General features: G+C 43.1%; 1 protein-coding gene across 1 annotated transcript; it reads right to left on the reverse strand.

Moving 5' to 3' along the window:
* Positions 1 to 1,311: 1,311 nt before the first annotated feature.
* ADSL (adenylosuccinate lyase) lies at positions 1,312 to 19,108 on the reverse strand. Its single transcript, XM_055809156.1, has 13 exons — positions 18,859 to 19,108; positions 14,260 to 14,463; positions 13,061 to 13,105; positions 12,199 to 12,278; positions 10,057 to 10,228; positions 9,713 to 9,759; positions 9,218 to 9,308; positions 8,310 to 8,379; positions 6,705 to 6,852; positions 4,622 to 4,712; positions 3,973 to 4,062; positions 1,740 to 1,916; positions 1,312 to 1,454 (listed from the first exon to the last, which is right to left on the reverse strand). The coding sequence occupies exons 1-13, from the start codon at positions 19,012 to 19,014 to the stop codon at positions 1,368 to 1,370; spliced, it is 1,458 nt and encodes a 485-aa protein (XP_055665131.1). The 5' UTR covers positions 19,015 to 19,108; the 3' UTR covers positions 1,312 to 1,367.
* Between the last annotated feature and the right edge of the window lie 71 nt (positions 19,109 to 19,179).

The following is a 19,179-nucleotide window of genomic DNA, read 5'->3' on the forward strand; positions in this document are numbered from 1 at the left end:
CTGTCCATTTGAGAATAGTTTGAAAATTACCAGTGTTCAATTTGAATTATCCTTTTTAAACAGATGGCTGATTAAACATTAATAGCACAAGCAGGCAAAAAATAAATGTTTTAAGCACTGCTAAGACTCCCAAATGTTCAAGACATTTTGAATGCCATAGTCTAGAGGCAAGGTACAGCCAGAGCAATCTAGATGAAGGGAGATCATGGCCTGAAGCTTCCCACTTCTCTTATATACTTAATAGACAATCCTCATTAAAACATACTATATTTTGAAACCCTCTTTAAGCAATGATGGCCTCAAGGACAGCAGGTAGCTTCTTTCTATTAGTTCTGCTTTTCTTAATTCTCTCCAGCAATCACACTTCGAAAAGAGTCAAATAATTCTCATTTTGTAGTTTCTGAGAATCTGAATAAATAACAACAGGTAAAGAGGGAGCTTTATATTGTACTGAAGCAAAAGAAATGGGCTATGATGTAACAGCACTGGAAGAAGAAGTAATGGAATCATTCCAGTTCAGGTCAAAGGGCAAAAAGTTTGGTCCAGTACTGAATGTCCAGTAAAGCACAGGCATTATAAAACAAGACATTCAGGGTCAGAAATAAGACCAATGTTCTTTATTTTCTCTGGCATCCAGTGAATTACAACCTCTTTTCTCTTTCCTTATCAGAGAAAACTTACTTGCAGTAGAGAATGACTTTCACATGCCAGAGTCCACCTGCCATTCAGTATCAAGCACCTACAACCAAGGACCTGGAAAAGTAACTCTCAGTGGCTGGTTCCTAACCCACACCTGTAAATACAACTTTCAGAAGCTATAGAGCTGCAGGTACAGTATTAAACCAGGAAGGGAGTCCTGAAGGACCACCAGTTTGATAGGCCAAGAAGTTCCATGGCTTTTCCCTTTGCTTATTCCTAAATTTTTGGCCCGTTTGCTCCCCAAATCACAATACTCTGAAAGCCAGGACAACCTTTTATGGTTTTTTGAGACACTTGTTGAGAAAGTTTAAGAGCAGATGATTAAGATGAAAATGGCAGTAGGCTCAGTTCCTCTTATTCCTGCTCTTCAGGTCATACATCAATGTTGGGCAGCAGCTGGCAGTGCTCTATATGGGGGGCCAATGAAAGGTACTGTGATAAAGTTACCTTGTCACAATCACGTGTTTCTCAGTAACTCAGCACACAATAGATGGAGGCTCGATTAAATAGCAGGCAAAGAAGAAAAAGCCCATCTGGAATCGAAGTGGCTGTAAGGGCTGGGGGTTAAATGTACTGTAGAGAACCAAAATAACATGACATAGTAAGCAGACCTAGTTCAATAAGGCTTTTATTATCTTTCTGTACCCACACACCTTTTCACAATATACCTAAAGTGCCAGCTCAATCTTCCCACCCATCTTGCCCTGGTACGGAATCAGCGCTGGTCGAACCTCCTCCTTCAGGAACTTTGCCACCTGTTAAAAAGAAAGAGGAAATTCGCAAAAGAAAGGGCTTGCCTTCTCCCCATTCCGATCTGCTTGTCTCACTAGGGTCTCTTGTTTCACAGAGACACCTAACAGCCTGATACATCCAGAGTCAAAAGTGTGAAGCCAACAGGAAAAAAAGACAAGAAAGCCAAGTAAAATGAAAGAGAAATGTGTACATAATATGTACATTCTCTGGCACACAAATGGACGCATGATAATACAACACGTTGCATTACAACTCACGGCACCCGTAGCCTCTTTCCATTACTTTACCTGTTGAGGAGCACGTCCAGTGAAGGAGGAGGGATCCAACAGGCTTTCAAGTTGTTTATGGATAGGGCTGAAGTAAGAATCAGCACGGACACAGGTGATGAAGTCGTTATCACCTCCTTCCTGTTTCACAACGGCAGCTGCTTGCTGCGAGAGAACACGAATCTTCTCGTGGCAATCCTGTAGGAGCAGGGGGAAGAGGAAGGGAAAAGAAAAAATTCATCCCATTGCTACTGACAGCACATGTTCATCCCACTAACTTGTGCGGGAGGGAGAAACATCGAAGTGTACTGCACTGGACAGCATGCAAATGAGACACAGCTTGGACTGCAGTGTCTCATATACTACTATATTAAAACAAGATTTTCTTCATCCTTCCACAGCTGCCCTTTGAGACGAAAACAGTCTGAATGTCACGTATGTTCTCTGTTCCCTTATACCACTAACTTACAACACTGGAATCCTTTACACTAATTCAAATTTCCCAAATACTCTTAGGAGTCACTATAGGATTTTTTTCCAGTTGTAAAACAATGTAAAACGTCTACAGATTTGGAAAGGGGAAAAGAAAAGAACCTGACCAACTTAACAAGCGCTGAGACTATGTAAACTATGGCTTACATAAGGACAGATTGAAGGAAAATAATTACCTCATAAACCCGAGGGCCATTAGACATTCCCAAAGAACCTTCACATGGCACTAAGACTAGCAAAGCCCTTACAACAATTTTTCTGAAAGACTTCCTAATGCCTTGACTTCCTGTGGAACCTGTAAATCTGTAAAAACAAGGGAACCCAACTGTAGTCGGGGACCACCTGCAAAATCAGATGCTGCCATGCTGGCCCTAAAACAGTCATGTGGTTGCATTTAGAGCCACCTGAGAATCTTCTCATCAAACGTATTATCCTTGGTCTATCTTCAGTTAGGAGGAAAATGATCTCCTGTTTCCTCCATCCAAATACCATCTTGTCCAGCACACCTGCATCAGGTGAACAGACCTGTCTTCTGGACGTTTAGGGGAGGGAGCTGTTTAGTAGTAGCGAAAGGAAGTGAGCTTCTGTGCTGTGAGATGGGAAAGCACAGAAAATGTAGTGTTCCACAGATCTCAGCACATGAAAACAGAACACATGAATGTAAATATGAACAGCTTTTATAAATGTACTAAATGCTATAGATTCGTAACGAAACCGCACCAGAAGGAAGGCAGGCTAATCACAAACACAAGTGACATTCACTCTTCAATTTCATCAAAACAGAGAGGACTTTAAGTACAGGATACTTTAGAAAGAGAATCAGCTGAAAAGATAACGACACTTATTCATATGATGTGCCCCTTAATAAGTTTAGTTAGGAATCTTACTGACTGACCCAGTGACAAACATCAGAGACACAGCAGGGGGTGGGTGGGAAGGATGTTTCCTGACTAATATCATGGGTCAGTTGCCACAAGTGTTCAGAGAGCTAGAACCACATATCCTACTCAAAGTTTCTAGCAAACCCTTCTGCTATTACTATCTTGCCAGTTTAACTTTTGTCCCTGATGTGGCAATAATCATAGAAGGAAAAATTACTGTCTAAAGGTAAGTGAAAGTAAGCTCTTTATTAAGATGTAAATTTGATTATCAGTTTTTAATTGAATTGTGAAACTAAACAATAAGGAAATACAAGCCAATTGTATCTGGATTTATATAGTAAGGAAAACATTTAATTTCAATTTGCTTGAACACAGAAAACTGAACGAAGGACATGAACAAAGTTAATAATAAGAAGCACTACACCAAATCAGGGAAGAGTGACACTTGAATGAATGGTTCAGAATGGTCTTGCTTGCTTTTTCCTTAACAGCACTGATTCATTCTTTTAATTTATAAGGTAGCCAACTGCCAACGTGTTCCATTTCAAGAAGCCTGGCCTGTGTTCCAAGTTCCTTCAAACATTTACAAAAGGAAAACGCCTACTAGTATCTAATATAAAAATAGGTCTCCCTCTTCTCCAGCACAGCCAGCCAGATTAGCTCAAACACAGTGTTCCTAACAGGAAATACAGATCCCCACAACTGCTGTCTCCTCAGAGAGCAGAGTCTGGCTTTGCAGCATCAGTGTATATTAATAACTCTGTGGGAGCAGGTGGAGAACAAAGAAAGGTGAGATAGTCGGGACAAGAGCCCAGATACTTTTGTTTCTCAGGAGTCAAATACCAGGCAGTGAACAAAGGTATTTTGGACTGCATTTGTACCTGACGATTGCCCCCTGCTTTCACCATTGCCATGATTATATTCTCTGTGGCCATGAATGGCAGCTCCTGCCGGATCCTCCTCTCAATCACCTTAAACAAAACAAAACAAACAAACTGAAAAAAGAAACAGCATTATAGAAATTCTGTAGACAACTGGGATTCCCAGTGAAGTTTTCCTCTCTCTTTGAATCTCCAGGACTGGACAATGATGCAAAGATAATCTCTCTTTTTGAACTTAGCTCTGGAAATCCAGGTATGGAAGCCGATAATACATAGAAGTTACATCTTTGTAAGGGACATTACGGTGGAAAAGATGTATAATTAATTTATTTTTTAAAACCTATAGTAAGTTACAGGACTGTATGAGATCTGTCTTGACAGTATCTTTTGATGCTACAGATCCATTTTGTAATTCAGGGAAAAATATCCTTTGTGAGAAGTTTTGAATTTACTATCTTTTGGCTTCAACAAGTACCCTTTCACGTCTGTCCTGCAAACAGTGAGAATGTAGCAAGAATAGAGAACAAAATTCAGAAACCATTTGAACAGATAAAAATGTAATATTTTGAGTGGGAAGATTTTTATATACTTTGGCATAATTGCAGCATTATCCAGGATGCAGCACTGCATACATTATCTCCTGCTTTACCTTTGGATATACCACAAGTCCCTCGGAGATATTCTGCAGTGTACTCAGAATGATGTCAGCTGTGAGGAAAGCCTCAGCCAGACACACGCGCCTGTGAAACACACATACCCAGGGCCCAGTTAGCAATAAAGGCCGTGTTCCAGTCTATGTCAGGTCCAGCTCATTAGCTTCTGTAAACAATTCTGTAAATAGCATTACTGTGGCCCTAAAGCTGGAACTGTTCTCCTTATTGTTCAAACATCACAATCAGAAAAGCTAAAGAAGATCTTATAGCAGTAGCTCTCAAGCTGGGGACAAGGGAAGGTTTCTTGGTTTTGGTTGGGTTTTTGGGTGTTTTTTGTCAGCGGAGAGAGGAAGAGAAAGGGTGAAGGCATACACAGAAAGCTCCAAGATAATGCAATGATTACACAGCTAGGAAAGAAGGCAGTGATTTACAGAACTAGCGAACACATGAGTATCTTGGCCTGTGTGTTCTGTGTTGCCCTGTCTGCTGATCTGACCCTTCAGCTGTAAGACATGCTACACACTCGTGCTGTGCCTGGCTGTGCTTAGCAGGGAACTTCCAAAGTTATCCACCCATTTGGTGGGGGCTTCCTCCAAGAAACCAGCTCCTGGTCACTAAGTAGGCTCCTGACAAAAAGAAATGACAAACAGAAAGGAGGGAAAGGAGAAGAGCAGCAGGGACTGACCTCTGTCAGGCAAAAGGCTCTGCATCACAGTGCAGCAGTTACAGCATCATTCATCTGTGACAGCAATGCCTGGCCCAGGCTAAACTGTGATCTTTTAAAATATGCTAGTACTTGAAGCATGCTACATTTAAGGCCCACAATTCTATCATACTGTCTTCAAAAGGACTTTGCTGTTTTGTAGGTTGATTGCATTCTCTCTGGCTTGCTCTCCGTTCAAAACACTAGCTTTAACAAGAAAAACCCAAGGCACAGAATTTTTTAACTGGATTATGAAGTTAACAAGTGACCCTTTCTATTAGATGAGATGAAAACAAAATTTGAAACATTCCAGTATATCTCTCAACACTCGGTAGCTATTGGGAAATACATGTACCACGTCAACTTGCATCCAATTTCTAAAAATTTACATTGTTTCCTGCTGCCTATGCAGCTCTTTTCTTAAGACTAGCAGCTGTGGAGTAAAATCCTTTTCGGAAAAGATATTCTACGCTTTCATGAAATTTTATGCAGACATTATGTTTCTGGAGACATGAGGTAACATTCTCATCAACAATCTTAACACTAGTCTATAGCCAAAACTGCTGCTGTTCATTGTTCCATAAGCCCCCATACCTTAGAAATCTAAAGATTTCTAAGATTCTAGGAGATCAAATTCTGCAACAGAAGACTACTTTGAAACTAAAACATTTCAAAGGTAAATATGAGCTTTATGCCAATTTAGTACTAATTGGAAGATGGAAGCAGTGAATTTACTTGCTGTAATTTATTTAATAATAGTAATTAATAAATTTTGCTCATCTCAAAATAGTCGTACTGAAGAAACAGAAAAAGCAATGTTTGCTGACCAGTATCTGAAAGACCTGCACAGGTTTTCATGAAATATTACTTAAAAAAATAATGTTTGTACTCTGTCTTTAAGATCTGAACTGCTTGTAAAGAACAACACTTTACAAAGAGATGAAAATAAGTTTCCTTAGATTATTTGGAGAGTTAAGGGGTTACAGATAAAATGTTAAATTATTCTTTGAGTGAAGAAGAGCAGGGTCAAAACCCACATTCAAAACAGACAGGGAGGAAAATTTGAGAAATGTGAGTAATGTTACGCTATGCTGTTGAAACAGGAAGACTATGAGAGCAATTTATTACCATGGCTTCTGCATCCCTCCCTCTCTGCTGGTTTCCTTTGCAGAACATCTTGACACTAAGAAACCCTAACAGTTTTCATCTGACCTTATAGAGGAAGCCAGTCTGTAGTCTCTAGATTCTATTGCAACTGCTTTTCATCAAGGTGGTAACTTGTGGTTTTAGTTTAAAAATAGTATTTTCTGAATACATCAAAGGACCTTCTGGCACAAGACCTTCTGAAATTGCTGCATTGCACGATCTAAACAAACCTGTTGGCACTGTCATCCAACGTTCGCTCAAACCACTGCACAGAGGCTGTTTGAAGGGGATCCAGCACCAGAGTCATCAGGTGTCGAGCCAGGCTGCAGCAGCGTTCTGAACGCATTGGATTCCTCTTGTAAGGCATAGCACTTGAACCTGTGAAAGGAGAAATGCAGTAGCAAAATCACAGACTCAACAACATATCAATATGATCCTAGTTGAAGCCACTTAAGTTTCTGCAAACTTATATACAATATTAATATTCATACACACATCACACCGTAATTCTATTGGTTACATACACTGTTCACACGCTGCTATACAGACACTAATTGGTTAAAAGCATTACAAGCGGTTAGTCTCATCGTTAAAATTGTTGACATTCTTTCGGTCATCAGTTCCCAGCTCAGCTCCTGTTTTTCTCCCTGCTTAACTGCCAGAGATCCTGTTTTCTTCGTTCCAGGTGTGTTTCTCACACAACCATGCAGCCTTGCTGAGCAGATAAAGCTTTTATCAAGCCGCTAAAGCAAGAGCGACTTTTGATAGTCCACATGTCCCTTTTCTTCCAAATACATTGCCACAGAGAAAGAGTGATGGAAACAGGGCAACAGAAGCAGTGCATTCAGGAAGAAGAGATGAAGGTCCTCCCCAGATAAGAAAAACTTGTCAGGAATCATGTTTTTGAGTAAAGCCTCAAAACCACGATGATTTTCTAAGGACAAAAAGAATGACACCACCACATTTCGCCTTCAGATTAGAAACATCCAAATGTGGGGAGAAAAAACGTGAGAAGACATTTTGTGACTCTGCAAAACAGAAGTACTACCACATCAAAAGAACAAATGGACTTCATTTTTAATGCAGTATTTAGCACCATCTTTCTAGGCTACCCATGGCAACTTTAACAGCATTCAAGACCCCATCTGCTCAATAGCACTTCCCTCAAAGTCCGATATTTATACTGCTGCCTGTTGCTCTGCTGAATGGATATCGAAACCATCCACAGAATGCAGAACTGTTCAAGTAACAGATACGACCAAGGCTTAATTTGCCAAAATCATATGCAACTATACAGAAGGCCTAAACTTTCTTCCAGCCAAGAGCCAAAACTCTATGTTTGCTTCTTCTCTTCTACCAATGTCAGAATCACATCCTTGGTGTTCTTCTGGCAAGGGTCCAGCCTAGTTTCATTGTTCCAAATTTATCTGTTTATAAAGACTAAAATCCTGTCAAGCTGAAAACCTACAGCTCCAGTCAGCTTCATGAGTAATGGAAAACCCTAAATACTCCTCAGACTCAAGTCTTCCTCTGTGGGGAACGGGTCATACAGGACTGCTTCTGCTCTACCCTCAAACCCAGGAAGTGCATGAATACAAATCTGTTTTAAATTACTTAATATCTAGAAACCCTTAGGTAAAGTGCTTTTTTTTTTTCCTTTCTTTTTTTTTTTCACTTCTTTTTCTTTGAAAAGGACCCAAAATACAAACAATGTCAAGCCCCAGTTAATTTCAAGCAACTTCTGTCAGTGACATTTCTAAGTTTGCTTAAAAGGCTGTACCAACATAAATGAAAAGATTCATACACTGGTCCAAGAAACATCTCCCATCCCTTACCAATCTGGTCCTTCTCAAAAGGCTCCTCTATCTCCTTCAGGTTGGCCAGAAGACGAATGTCAGTACAGATCTAGAAAAAAGCCCAAGAAATTAACAAACAGAACCAAACTAACACACACCAATATATAGTCCTGTTAGTGTTCCTGGAGAAGTGTTTGCATCTGTGTCCAAGAAGTAAACTGGGGGGACAGTGAAAAACTTGACAAAAAAATTGACACTGCAATCATACTTCCTGGCCTAAAACTCCAAATCAAGAAAACATAAGGAAAAAAGCCACGTCCACTGCATTAGAACAGAACAGGACTCCAAGAAGGGCAAATGTTCGCAGGGAAAGAAAGACAGACCAGGAGGGAACACTGAAAATGCAAAGCAAAATTACACAGTGATTTGCAAACACAGATAATGTGTGCTCACTGAACCAGCCAGCCTAAAAAACTAAAACAGAAGAAAATACCACAGATCACTTCAGTGCAAGAGAAAGTAGAGGGAGGGAACAGAGATAAATCAATGAAAAGAATCCACAAGGACAGAGAGAATAACACCGTTATCAGAGAAGCAATTAACTAGGAGCAAATGGTGAAATTTAAAAATTCATACACCACAGGAGAGACATTTACTTTAATTGGATCAATTTAGCATAGATTAGACTAATATCTGGTGCGGGATTTGTTAACCCATCTTAGAATCTGCCCAGTAAACTTGCTTTACTTGCCACTGGTCTTAAGATCTTTGAGGTTTGATTACTAGGCCTGTACTCAGCAGTGAATTTACATGATCACAAAGAGTACAGTTAAACAAGGAACACCAATCAGTATTTCTTGAGAACAGCATTCTGCACCATGGGCACCTTCTCTTCAAGATCTAAAACGTTTCTCCCTCTTCCTGATGTACACAAATAGGGTGCTCACCTTGTGTATAGATGCCCCCAGACTGGCCAGCACAGACAGGACTTCAATATCCACCTTGCGACTATAGGTCTGCCCTGTGACCATATAAGCCCTACAAATAAGCACAGAAGTTGAGCGCTGCCAACAGATACAACAGTACTACAAGACTTTGAGCAAGGAGTGACATGGCTCTTGAAATGGAGAGCTGTCATTCTGCCCGGGTGAGAACTACTTTGGATTCAGACTGTCAACTTCTTGGGGCAGCATGGAGATGGGAGAGAAAAACAGAGGAAAAATGGGAAGCTGTGCTTTGGTAGGGAGACAAGTAGAAGTGGCCTGTTTAGGAGGTGAAGTTTCCTGGAAGCTGCAACTGGGAATGGAAGATGGGAATGGAAGATAAATCAACAGCAGCACAGATGTCAGTTTGGCAGCTAGGGTAATCTGGGCCAACATGCACAGCAGGAGTCACATTTTGCTAACACCAAATATAGGGGACTAAGTGTATTTGTTACATACCGCTTAAATCCTGCCTTTGCAGTCACCAATCTGTCCAGCTCTTCAACCTCAGGGTGAAGAAAAACCCAAAACAAACAAAGCTCAGAATGCAACAACTCGGAAAGGTCAGCAACAGCAACAGGGATCCTTTGCTTTTCTCAGTTTACTATCAACAAATGTTCTGCTTGCTGGGAAGCACTGTCTTCCTAGATTCTGCTCACTTTCACACAAAGTCTTGTCAGTGGATCCCAGAGGGATCACAGTGCTCTTGTAAATTTGATGCCAGAATCTCCACGCTCCCCCAAAGGCAAGAGCATTCCAGAGGGGAGAATTGCCAAGACTATGCCCTGGGCTGTCAGACTTACTTTACTATGGTCTCCCTCAAAAAGCTGCAAGAAGCTGGCTTGAGTGCCAGTGGTGCCTTTTACACCCCGAAAGCGCAGGTCATCCCGAGCCCGCTCCAGGTTCTGCAGGTCCATGCACAAGTCCTGAATCCACAAGCAGCAGCGTTTCCCCACAGTGGTGAGCTGTGCTGGTCTGAAAACAACCAAGAACAGAATGTGACTCATTGACAGTTTGCACAGTAACTCCACAAGGACCACACTCTGCTGCCGAGTCTGGTGTTAAGACCTCCTTGCAGGCTGGTCTCTCTGTCTCCTCTGAGCAGAAATTAAAAAGATCTGGCTTACACAGTAAGATATGACAGCGCACATATATCACCAGCAAATGGTACTGAAGATACGATAGTTCTTTTCAGGAATTAGGTGTAACGACATCAAGAGAAAGCAGTAATTGTAGTTTCTCTGTGTGACAGGAGATTAAGAAATAAGTGACAGTGGGTATCTGAAGGTGTTTCCCTACACAGCTTTTGAGAGTTTCTTAAAGAAAAGCGACCGGAGGCCCACTAGGCAGAGCATCTAAAGGGAGTTTCAGGGTGTTTTCCCAGAACTCTGCGAGCAGCAAAGCCCCGGCCAGCGCCGTACCGCAGCCGCAGCGCCCCGCCCGCGCCGGCGGAGGGCGCCCCCTGCCGACCCGCGCCCCACACCGCGCCCGCAGGGGCGAGAAGCCGGGGGCTGGCAGCAACGGGGGCGCACCTGTCCTTCACCCCAGTTCTGCTCACCCAGGGCACAGGGGGCATCCTAGCTAACCTACAGCACTCGTGTGAACTCGTCAGTGCACAAACATCCGTGTACACGTTGAGATTTTAAATGATTCTTCCTGAGGGACTGTTCCTTTATAAAAACACATTCATCAGCCTCTGGGCAAACGTGCAATAATTAACGGTACTGTTAGCCAACATTTTTTATAAGACCTCCACCTTGAAATTTGCAAGCTTCAATCACACTGTCTCCCTGAAAAGGCTTTGAGAAGAAAATGGGGGTATTATACAGAACCTAGAAGTTGAAATATTCCAAATTACCCCCATGAACCTCTATACTGTTTCAAAAAAGCACACGCACATGAACAAGGTGCTCCTGATTAAGCTCAGACATGGAAAGGAAGCATAGAAGATGTGGAAGCAGGGACAGGCGATCCAGGAGGAATACAAAGAAGCTGTCCGGCACTGCAGGGATGGGGCCAGGCTGCCAAAGCCCACCTGGATGAATGGGGTGTGGGATGTGAAAGGCAACGAGACAGACCTCTGCCAGTATGTAAGCGGGAAGAGGGAAGGCTAGGGAAACACCGGCCTGTTCATCCATGGGGCAGAGGCTCTGCTGACAAAGGACGCAGAAGAGGCCAAGGTTTCGATGCCTTCTTCACCTTAGCTTTTACAACTCTGCCTTACATACCCCTCTTGAATACTCCTTTGTACTCTTTCCAAAAGCCAAGATAAAACTGAGCTCAGAGAATCCTCCTCCAAAAAGCTGTAGATGAAGAGGTACCTAGGACTACAGCTGATTGAACTGACACAGCATATACAGCAAGACAATTAATCAAGAGACCTGACCTGATGTGCTCTCACTCTCCTTTGGGAGAAATTTTAAACTGCCATCCTCCTGGTTCTTCCCAGGGACCCACAACGGGATGTACGAAAGCAGATGGATCTTGAACCATAACTTTAGAAGAAAGCTGCAGCTACAGTGACAGAGTAGCTGTAGTAGCAAGTAGCCAGTAACAAACCTTTCTAAGTGGCAGCTGAAACTAACTTAAGTGACAGAAAAACAAAAAAAAGAAAATGTGACAGGAAGACAGGCTTACTGCAATTCCGTCATGCTTTCTGAAACAGCCCAGAACACACACATCTATGTTCGCCAGGAAGTCATTCTTTATGAAGCTGTGTTAAAACAACTGCTGACAGCTAGTCAAAGCAACAGTTCAATTTCCTGAGACAAGCCTGGAGTTAGGCACATACTCCTTTTTTGAACCACCAACAATATCTTAATGACGTTCAGCAGTACCAGCTGCCACTGGTCTGGGATGGGAAAAAGGATGAAAGAAAGCAGTAGCAGGTCAATTTAACCAAAGCACAGTTGACAAAATGAAAGCAAAGGCTGATGGCTACTTACTGGTAGTGAGTGAAGCCCAAAGTAGGCAGGTCAGCATACTTCTCAGCAAAGTCGGCCAGCCGGTTGATCACCCTTGCGAGCTGGTGGGTGCAGGAAGGATAGAAAAGGTGTGGAATGAGAGAAAAAAACCTCACAGCAGAAGTCAGCATGCTTAAGCACAACATGGTGAGAAAAAGGGGAGTGAAACAACTGTGCAGTCCTTGAATACCCTCCTTTAGTTGTAGAATATGGCGCATTTCATTTTTTCAGGGCATGCACATCATCTCTTCTTGCTACGAACTCAAGCAAGAGATGATACAAGTGGTTGGACTTCAGCTCAGACTAGTTTAGCCTTCATGCCCGCCCCAATCCTGTAGCTGGTTTATCCGTGGATATTTTCTTTATTCCCAGAACTGGTTAGAGATAAAGCTGCTTTGGGTATAACTGACACATGCACATTCCAGGGCAAACTGGGTGCCAAGACGTTCAGGCCAGATAGACAAAACTGCACTACAGTCTCACTATATTTGACCTTGGAAAATTGTATTATGTAGTTTCTTGAATACCGACACACTCTTAATAATATAGTTAAGGGGATGCCTAAGCTGATCCTGAAAGCAATACAGTTGTTTTCTGAAACTAGTACCTGTGGTGCAGAAAAACAACAAGTTGCTTATTAATTCCCATGGTGAGCATAGAAGCTTTGGGGAAAGACTGGAGAAAGGAAAGGAAGATAACTGTTTGCTTTCTTGAGAATAACCCAAACAGACAGCTCCTTCCTAGCTTCCCAGCAAGGCTTAGGAAAATCCAAGTTAAACACGGGCTCTTCACAGGACATCAGTGCTGCCCACTTCTGAGACACTGTGCACCACCACCTTCTCACCTTGGGTAGCAACAAGTTAAACCCATCACGGAGGACAATCAGATCCTGAAAGAAGCAAAGAAAAAGAAAGGAAGTTTGAGCTTCGTCTTTAGGACCAGACATAATGGCTTCTCTCAGAGGACACAGATAACTAAAATGTGCTTTGTCCGCTCAAAAGTCTCTTCTTAAAATGAAAGCTCTGCTTTCCTTCTTGTACCAGCACATGCGGTGAACTTGCTTATAATGAAAATGCTGGACCCATCACTGTTCCTTCTATACTATCCACAGAAAGTCATACTGGGCAGTAGAAAACCCATTTCCACTGACTGGGTATGAATGATTATTTTGGGATACTTAGGACACCCATGGAATGACAGACTAAATTATTCATCCCAAGTGAAAAGTGCAGGCTAAAGACTATAGACTAAAGGCAGCAGGAAAGGAAGTGGACTGGCAGCAGTCGCCTTTACTCCTTCTTTTGAGACTGAGGTACAGCGAGGTGCAAGTGTCACAAGGAAGGTGGTATTACCTAAAAGCCAAACAGGCTTGCAAAGGAGTAGGGTAAAAAATAATCACACAGATGCTTCTCATACAACAAAAGCAGTTGTGAAGTTGCAGTGATTTGGACACAGGGCAACAGCAATATATACTGAGAAATTAGGCTTCAGTTTGCACTCTGTTTTAGGCAGCTTTTCACAAACATTTTACAGTTCTGTAGAACGGTGGTACTTCCTTTTTCACTTAACACACTTATCGATTCATTTGATCACTGAAAAGCTTTATTTACCCTGAACTGATACAGGGGTTCCAAGCAGCAGCTGAAAGCTCGTGGGCTGCGTATATCAAAGGTGGCCTTGTTTTCTAAGTCAATGAACTCTTCTCCCATTGGCATAACTGACAGTCCACGTATTTCTGCATGCATTTGCAACACACAGTCTCTTATCTCCTTGAATATTTAACATGCAAGCAGAACTTTGGGAACAGTTAGTTTCCAGACAGATTGTGCTTCATATCAAAAGAAAGAAGGCAAGAGGACCTTGCCTTCCTAAGGTAGCTACGACAAAGGGGAAATAAACTTCAACAGTAAAACTAACAAAGATGCCTGAAAAATCTACTTAATATTATTTTATAAAGAAAAGTTTATAAAGATCTATGAAGTAAGCAACTGTAGCTTTGTTTCGGTCAGCTCTGCAGGCAGGAAACTGAAAATATTATACTACCGTATTATCCCCTACGTAACAGGAAGTTGCTCCAAGGTGAATGATGGCTGCAGCTTTTGGACAGCAGTGGGCAAAGGTGTGAACATGGGCCATCACGTCGTGACGCAGCTTCTTCTCTTCCTCTGCTGCCATCTTGAAGTCAATGTTGTCCAGATTTGCTTCCATCTCCTGTATCTGCTCATCTGTGATAGGAAGCCCAAGTGACTGCAAGGGGAGAAGAACTTTCTTGTTCCTTTTTGTCTTTAAGAGACAAGCCAAACTGAGACAAAAACTGGTTAGATAATGTACTCCCATATGACACTTCATAGAAACATGGCCACTTCGCATAATCAAGAGCTGTAACAGCAAATGCTTTCCTTCTAGGGTTCTCCAGTCTTTTCCAATAGGATAGGACAGCATTCATGCTTAGATGTTCCTCTTGGGCTTCATACACTCCTCAATCATGCAAGATCCCTGTGCCAACTACAAAATTACAAAAATCAGACATGTAGGGAAAAGTGATACAAAAATAGTATAGTTTTAATTTCTTTTAATGAAATACACTCTTAGGGTAAAGAACAATCCAGCTATCATGTGACCAGAGAGCTTGTGTCAGGAAGAGCTGTCTGGACCACAACTAGACCTACACAACTGTAAAAGCAGACTTAGAACATATGGAGAGGTAAATGCGTTTGTACCTTTCTGAAAGTACTTCATCGCAGCCTAAATCTGGAAGCTTGGGAAATCAGGTACTTGATCTGGAAGCAGGAGATAAATGCTCCTTGTTCACATCTGAAAACATTTGCTAAACCTTTTCAGCAAGCTGGCTTAAAAACAGAATAAGATATCAAACTGCAGAATTATACACTAGTATAACTCTTGCACAGCTCTGTACTGGCAAGCTAACTAAGCTGAGAAAAATGTATTTTCGTGATACTGAGAGTTTAAAAGTCTCACAATGAACTTGGCATTATTACTTTTTCCAGCCATTACTGCCTTTCCCATTAGAAGTCACCAGTCAGGAAGCTCCAAGGATACAAAGTATTTCAAAAGCTGGTTCTATTCATAATCAACCTGAATGAAAATAAGTTTTACAGATGGGGAATCTGGAACTAGAGAAGACAGCAAATGCAGCAGATGTGTCTTCAAGGTCCTCATCAGATAATTAGCACCCACACAACTTAAAATATGATTCTGCAAGTGTATATACAACCGTGAGTGTCCAGATAAATGAAGAGAAACACCTGGCCCCAGACTGCTGTCTTTGTGGTGTACTGATGCAGATTGTAACTACCTGAAAGCACACAAGCAACGCAAGCAGGCAATACACTCTTGCACCAAGATTAAAAACCTCTTGCCTTGTTCATACATCCATGATCTGCTGAGAAAAGCTGACCCCAGTATGCAGTCATTGACAGCCATACAAAGAGGAAAGAAATGATCCCAGGAAAAGGGATGACCTGTCATAGGAATACATGCAAGGTAGAGTAGTGCCAAGACAAATACTGTTTCTCATGATCCACAAACATCACATGATGCCTCTTCCCTGTGAGTTTTTGCTGATATTGACAGTACCTCAGGAGGAAAGCAATCAAATGTCCTTCAAACCTGTCTACATAAGAAAACTAAGTAGGAAAACTACCTGAGGGAGAACACTGGGTTTTCTCCAAAACACCACAGGTCAGCCATGTGCTGTCTGGATTGTGCTTTTAGGATATTCCTCTGAGGCTGTTCCAATAGTTTGATACACCACTATAACAACTATGACTGTTCCTCCCTATTCCTAAAGGGCAGAGCAGAGCAGGCAGATGACATGAAAGATCCACTGCAAACAGAATGAGAACACTGGCCTGCTCATCTAATAAAGAATATATGACAGAAAAATAACAAAACTGAAATTGGAGGAGGGGGAAAAGATCAATGGCTACTATAGGCTCTTATAAGATAGCAAACATGCAGATTTCACATGTGCAAAACATCTCAGTTTGATGCTGCAGGATGTCAAAGCTACTTCTAGAAGGAAGAGCTCCATGAAATTTGTAATTGACTTTTTATTAAATCTCGAGCTCTTGACCTGAACAATATGTTATTTTAAAAAGAATGAGGTTTCAATAGAAATACCACAATAGAAATGAATTTATGCAAAAAAACCCCAAACAAAACAAGTAGAGTTTTGGAATGGTCATAAACTCACATGCTTAAGCTCCTAACCCAAACTAACTGCTGTCAGTTGGGAAAATAGTAGTTTAAGGAGCTCTTCCAGTAATCACACACTTTGCTGAGGCTCCTCTTTCAACCTCCTGGTATTGCTTGCTGTAAGGAACAAAACACTAACTGTAAAGATTTTCTGCACAATCCAGTCTCCAGTGAAATAATTTTCCAGTTCTTATTTGACATATTCCAAGTGGCCTACTCGAAAATTTATCCTATAAGTAGGTTGAATATTCAAACCGTTTGCCTGGCCCTGTACTTTACCTGAAGCTTTATCACTAAAATGCACGTCCCCTCTTTCACTACTTCCCTGCTTCTTAATATACTGATTTACTACAGAACAAGAGAAGGTATTGCCTACAGTTTATTCATTACTTTTTTTTTTCCATGTATCCAAACAGAAATATTATGCATCTTCAATAAGGACAGAGAAGCAACATACAAGTGTCTTGAAAATGAGAATAAATACTGGAATAAATATTGTCCATGGTTCATTTACTACTTTCTGAAATGTACCCAAAAAGAAATACTATGTATCTTCTATAAGGAACCTAAGGAAACTGCTAATATGACTAACAGGTCACTGACAGAGCTAACAGGTGCTAAAGTAGCTGACGCTTTCAGTCCAGAGCTGACATCAGAAGACAAACTCTTCTGGAATTAGGAGACAGATAAAAATAGTAGTCTCCCTCTTTCCACTATGAAAAGGGTGCTCAAGAAATTGTAAGATTTCTCTCTGCTTTCTGAGAACAAAACTCTACAGTGGCAATGAGAGGGAAAGCAAGAGTCAAGAAACAGGGGAACCCCAAGTTCAGGGCTTGGGAGCGGAAACCTCGAAGTCTCAGGCTGGTTCTTTCAGCAGCTTGCTCTCTCCTATGGGGCAAGTCATGTAAAGTATCTTGAACAGAAGAAAGAGTCATTATCTGCTGGAATTGATATGTCAAGTGTTGAAATTATGCTTTGAACATGCAATGCTCCTTAAACATGCATTTGTGGTATTGACACTTCCTATACTAGATGAGATTTGCAGTCTGCTCAGTCCAGCATCTCAAACTGTGACAACACCTAGCACGTTGTATTTCAGAAGGTGGTTCCTATATAACACAGCACTGTAATTACATCTTCAGCTTCTAAAACATCACACTTGGTGCAGCATACTATAGATGAGGCCGCTGCAGTGGTATAATCCTTGAACGGAGAAGGAACACGTTAATGACGCCGTGCACTGCTCGTTCATTCTCCAGCATGGTGCTTCTCTACCCTTATGCTAACAGCAACAGCCAGACCTAGTGCTCGGATCACTTCCTAACAACCCCAGCACGTCAAAAAGGGAAATGGAAGGACTCTGCACAAAACAAATGGCAACTACTGAGTCTGAAAGCTAAAGATATCCTGTCAGAAGACAGAGAAGACAGTTTTGTGTGGTTTTTTTCTTTGTTTTCCAGGAACATACTACAGGGCTTTTTGCTGTCAAAAACCTGATGAGAATTGTCCTCTCAGTCACGAGGAATCAAGTTAGTGCATCTTAAAAACTGGCTGCGTCTCAGCTAAGAAGTAATGGGCTGTGTGCATACTCCTAACTGGGACCAAAGTCAAAGTAAGAAGGTTTAGCTTAAACTACGCTTTCAAAATATTAACTCCATAGATTCTACTTGATGCAACAGTTTGCAATTATACGGACATACTCTCAGTTGCTGATTCCTAATAGCTGAATCGATACCAACCTCTTATGTTACCAAGGTTTTTTTTTCCCGTGGCACTTGGCCCGTTAGAAACCTCATGAACATTTTTTGGGTAACTCTTCTGCCGGCTTTAGCTAAAAGCAAACTTATCTCAGAAATAAGGGCTGTCTAAACCCAGCTGGCTGCAGAAGCACGGGGTGGTCCTGCTGGCAGCGGCTGGCAGCGATGGGATTGAACCAGAGCGCCCAGCCCCTCAGTCACGCCCCCTGAGCGGGGCACTAGCGTTTGCTCAGCAGCACAACCCCGCGCCCCCCCGCAACCGCTCAGCGAAGCTTTTACAAAACTTCACAAACAAGGCAAAAGTGCAAGGGGCGGGTGTGAGACCGGAGGAGGTCATTTGCGGAGGGCCTGCAGGTCCGCAGACGGGTGCGTACAGCCGCGCCTGCACACACCGCCCCCCCTCGCCCCCGCTCTCCCCGCAGCACGCGCCGGGGCACCCGGGGGTTGTTCCGGCCCGTTCCCTCCGCCCACCCGGGCAGCCCCGGCCCTGTCTCCCCGGAGCAGCCCCGGCGGGCACCCCCACTGGTCCCTGCGCCGCGCACCCAACGAGCCCAGGGGCGGCGGCCGCCGGCAGCCCCCCTCACCCCCGCCGCGGCCGCCAGGGGGACCGGGACAGCCCCAGCGCTCGGAGGCGGCCTCCCCCCTCAGCGGCCCCGTCCGCCGTTACCTTCTCAGCCTGGGCGAGGTAGAGCCAGAGGCGGCGCCAGGTGCCGAACTTCTTCCTCTCGCTGAAGTTGAAGCCCATCTCGGCGCTGGCGTATCGCGACACCAGCGGAGAGCGGTAGCGCGCCATCGCGTCCTCCTCAGCGCCGGGGGTCGCCATGGCAGCGGCGGCGAAAGGCGACGGAGCGATCGGGGCCGCCCGGCGCGAGCCGCCCGCCGGCAGCGCGCTATAAGGGTGTGCGACGCCCCGCCCCCTGGCGCGGAATACGGCGCCCCCTGGCGGGAGGAGGCCGCGCGCCGGGTGACAGGCACGAAGATGGCGGCG

This window comes from Falco peregrinus, chromosome 6 (assembly GCF_023634155.1).
Source record: "Falco peregrinus isolate bFalPer1 chromosome 6, bFalPer1.pri, whole genome shotgun sequence".
Lineage (NCBI taxonomy): Eukaryota > Metazoa > Chordata > Aves > Falconiformes > Falconidae > Falco > Falco peregrinus.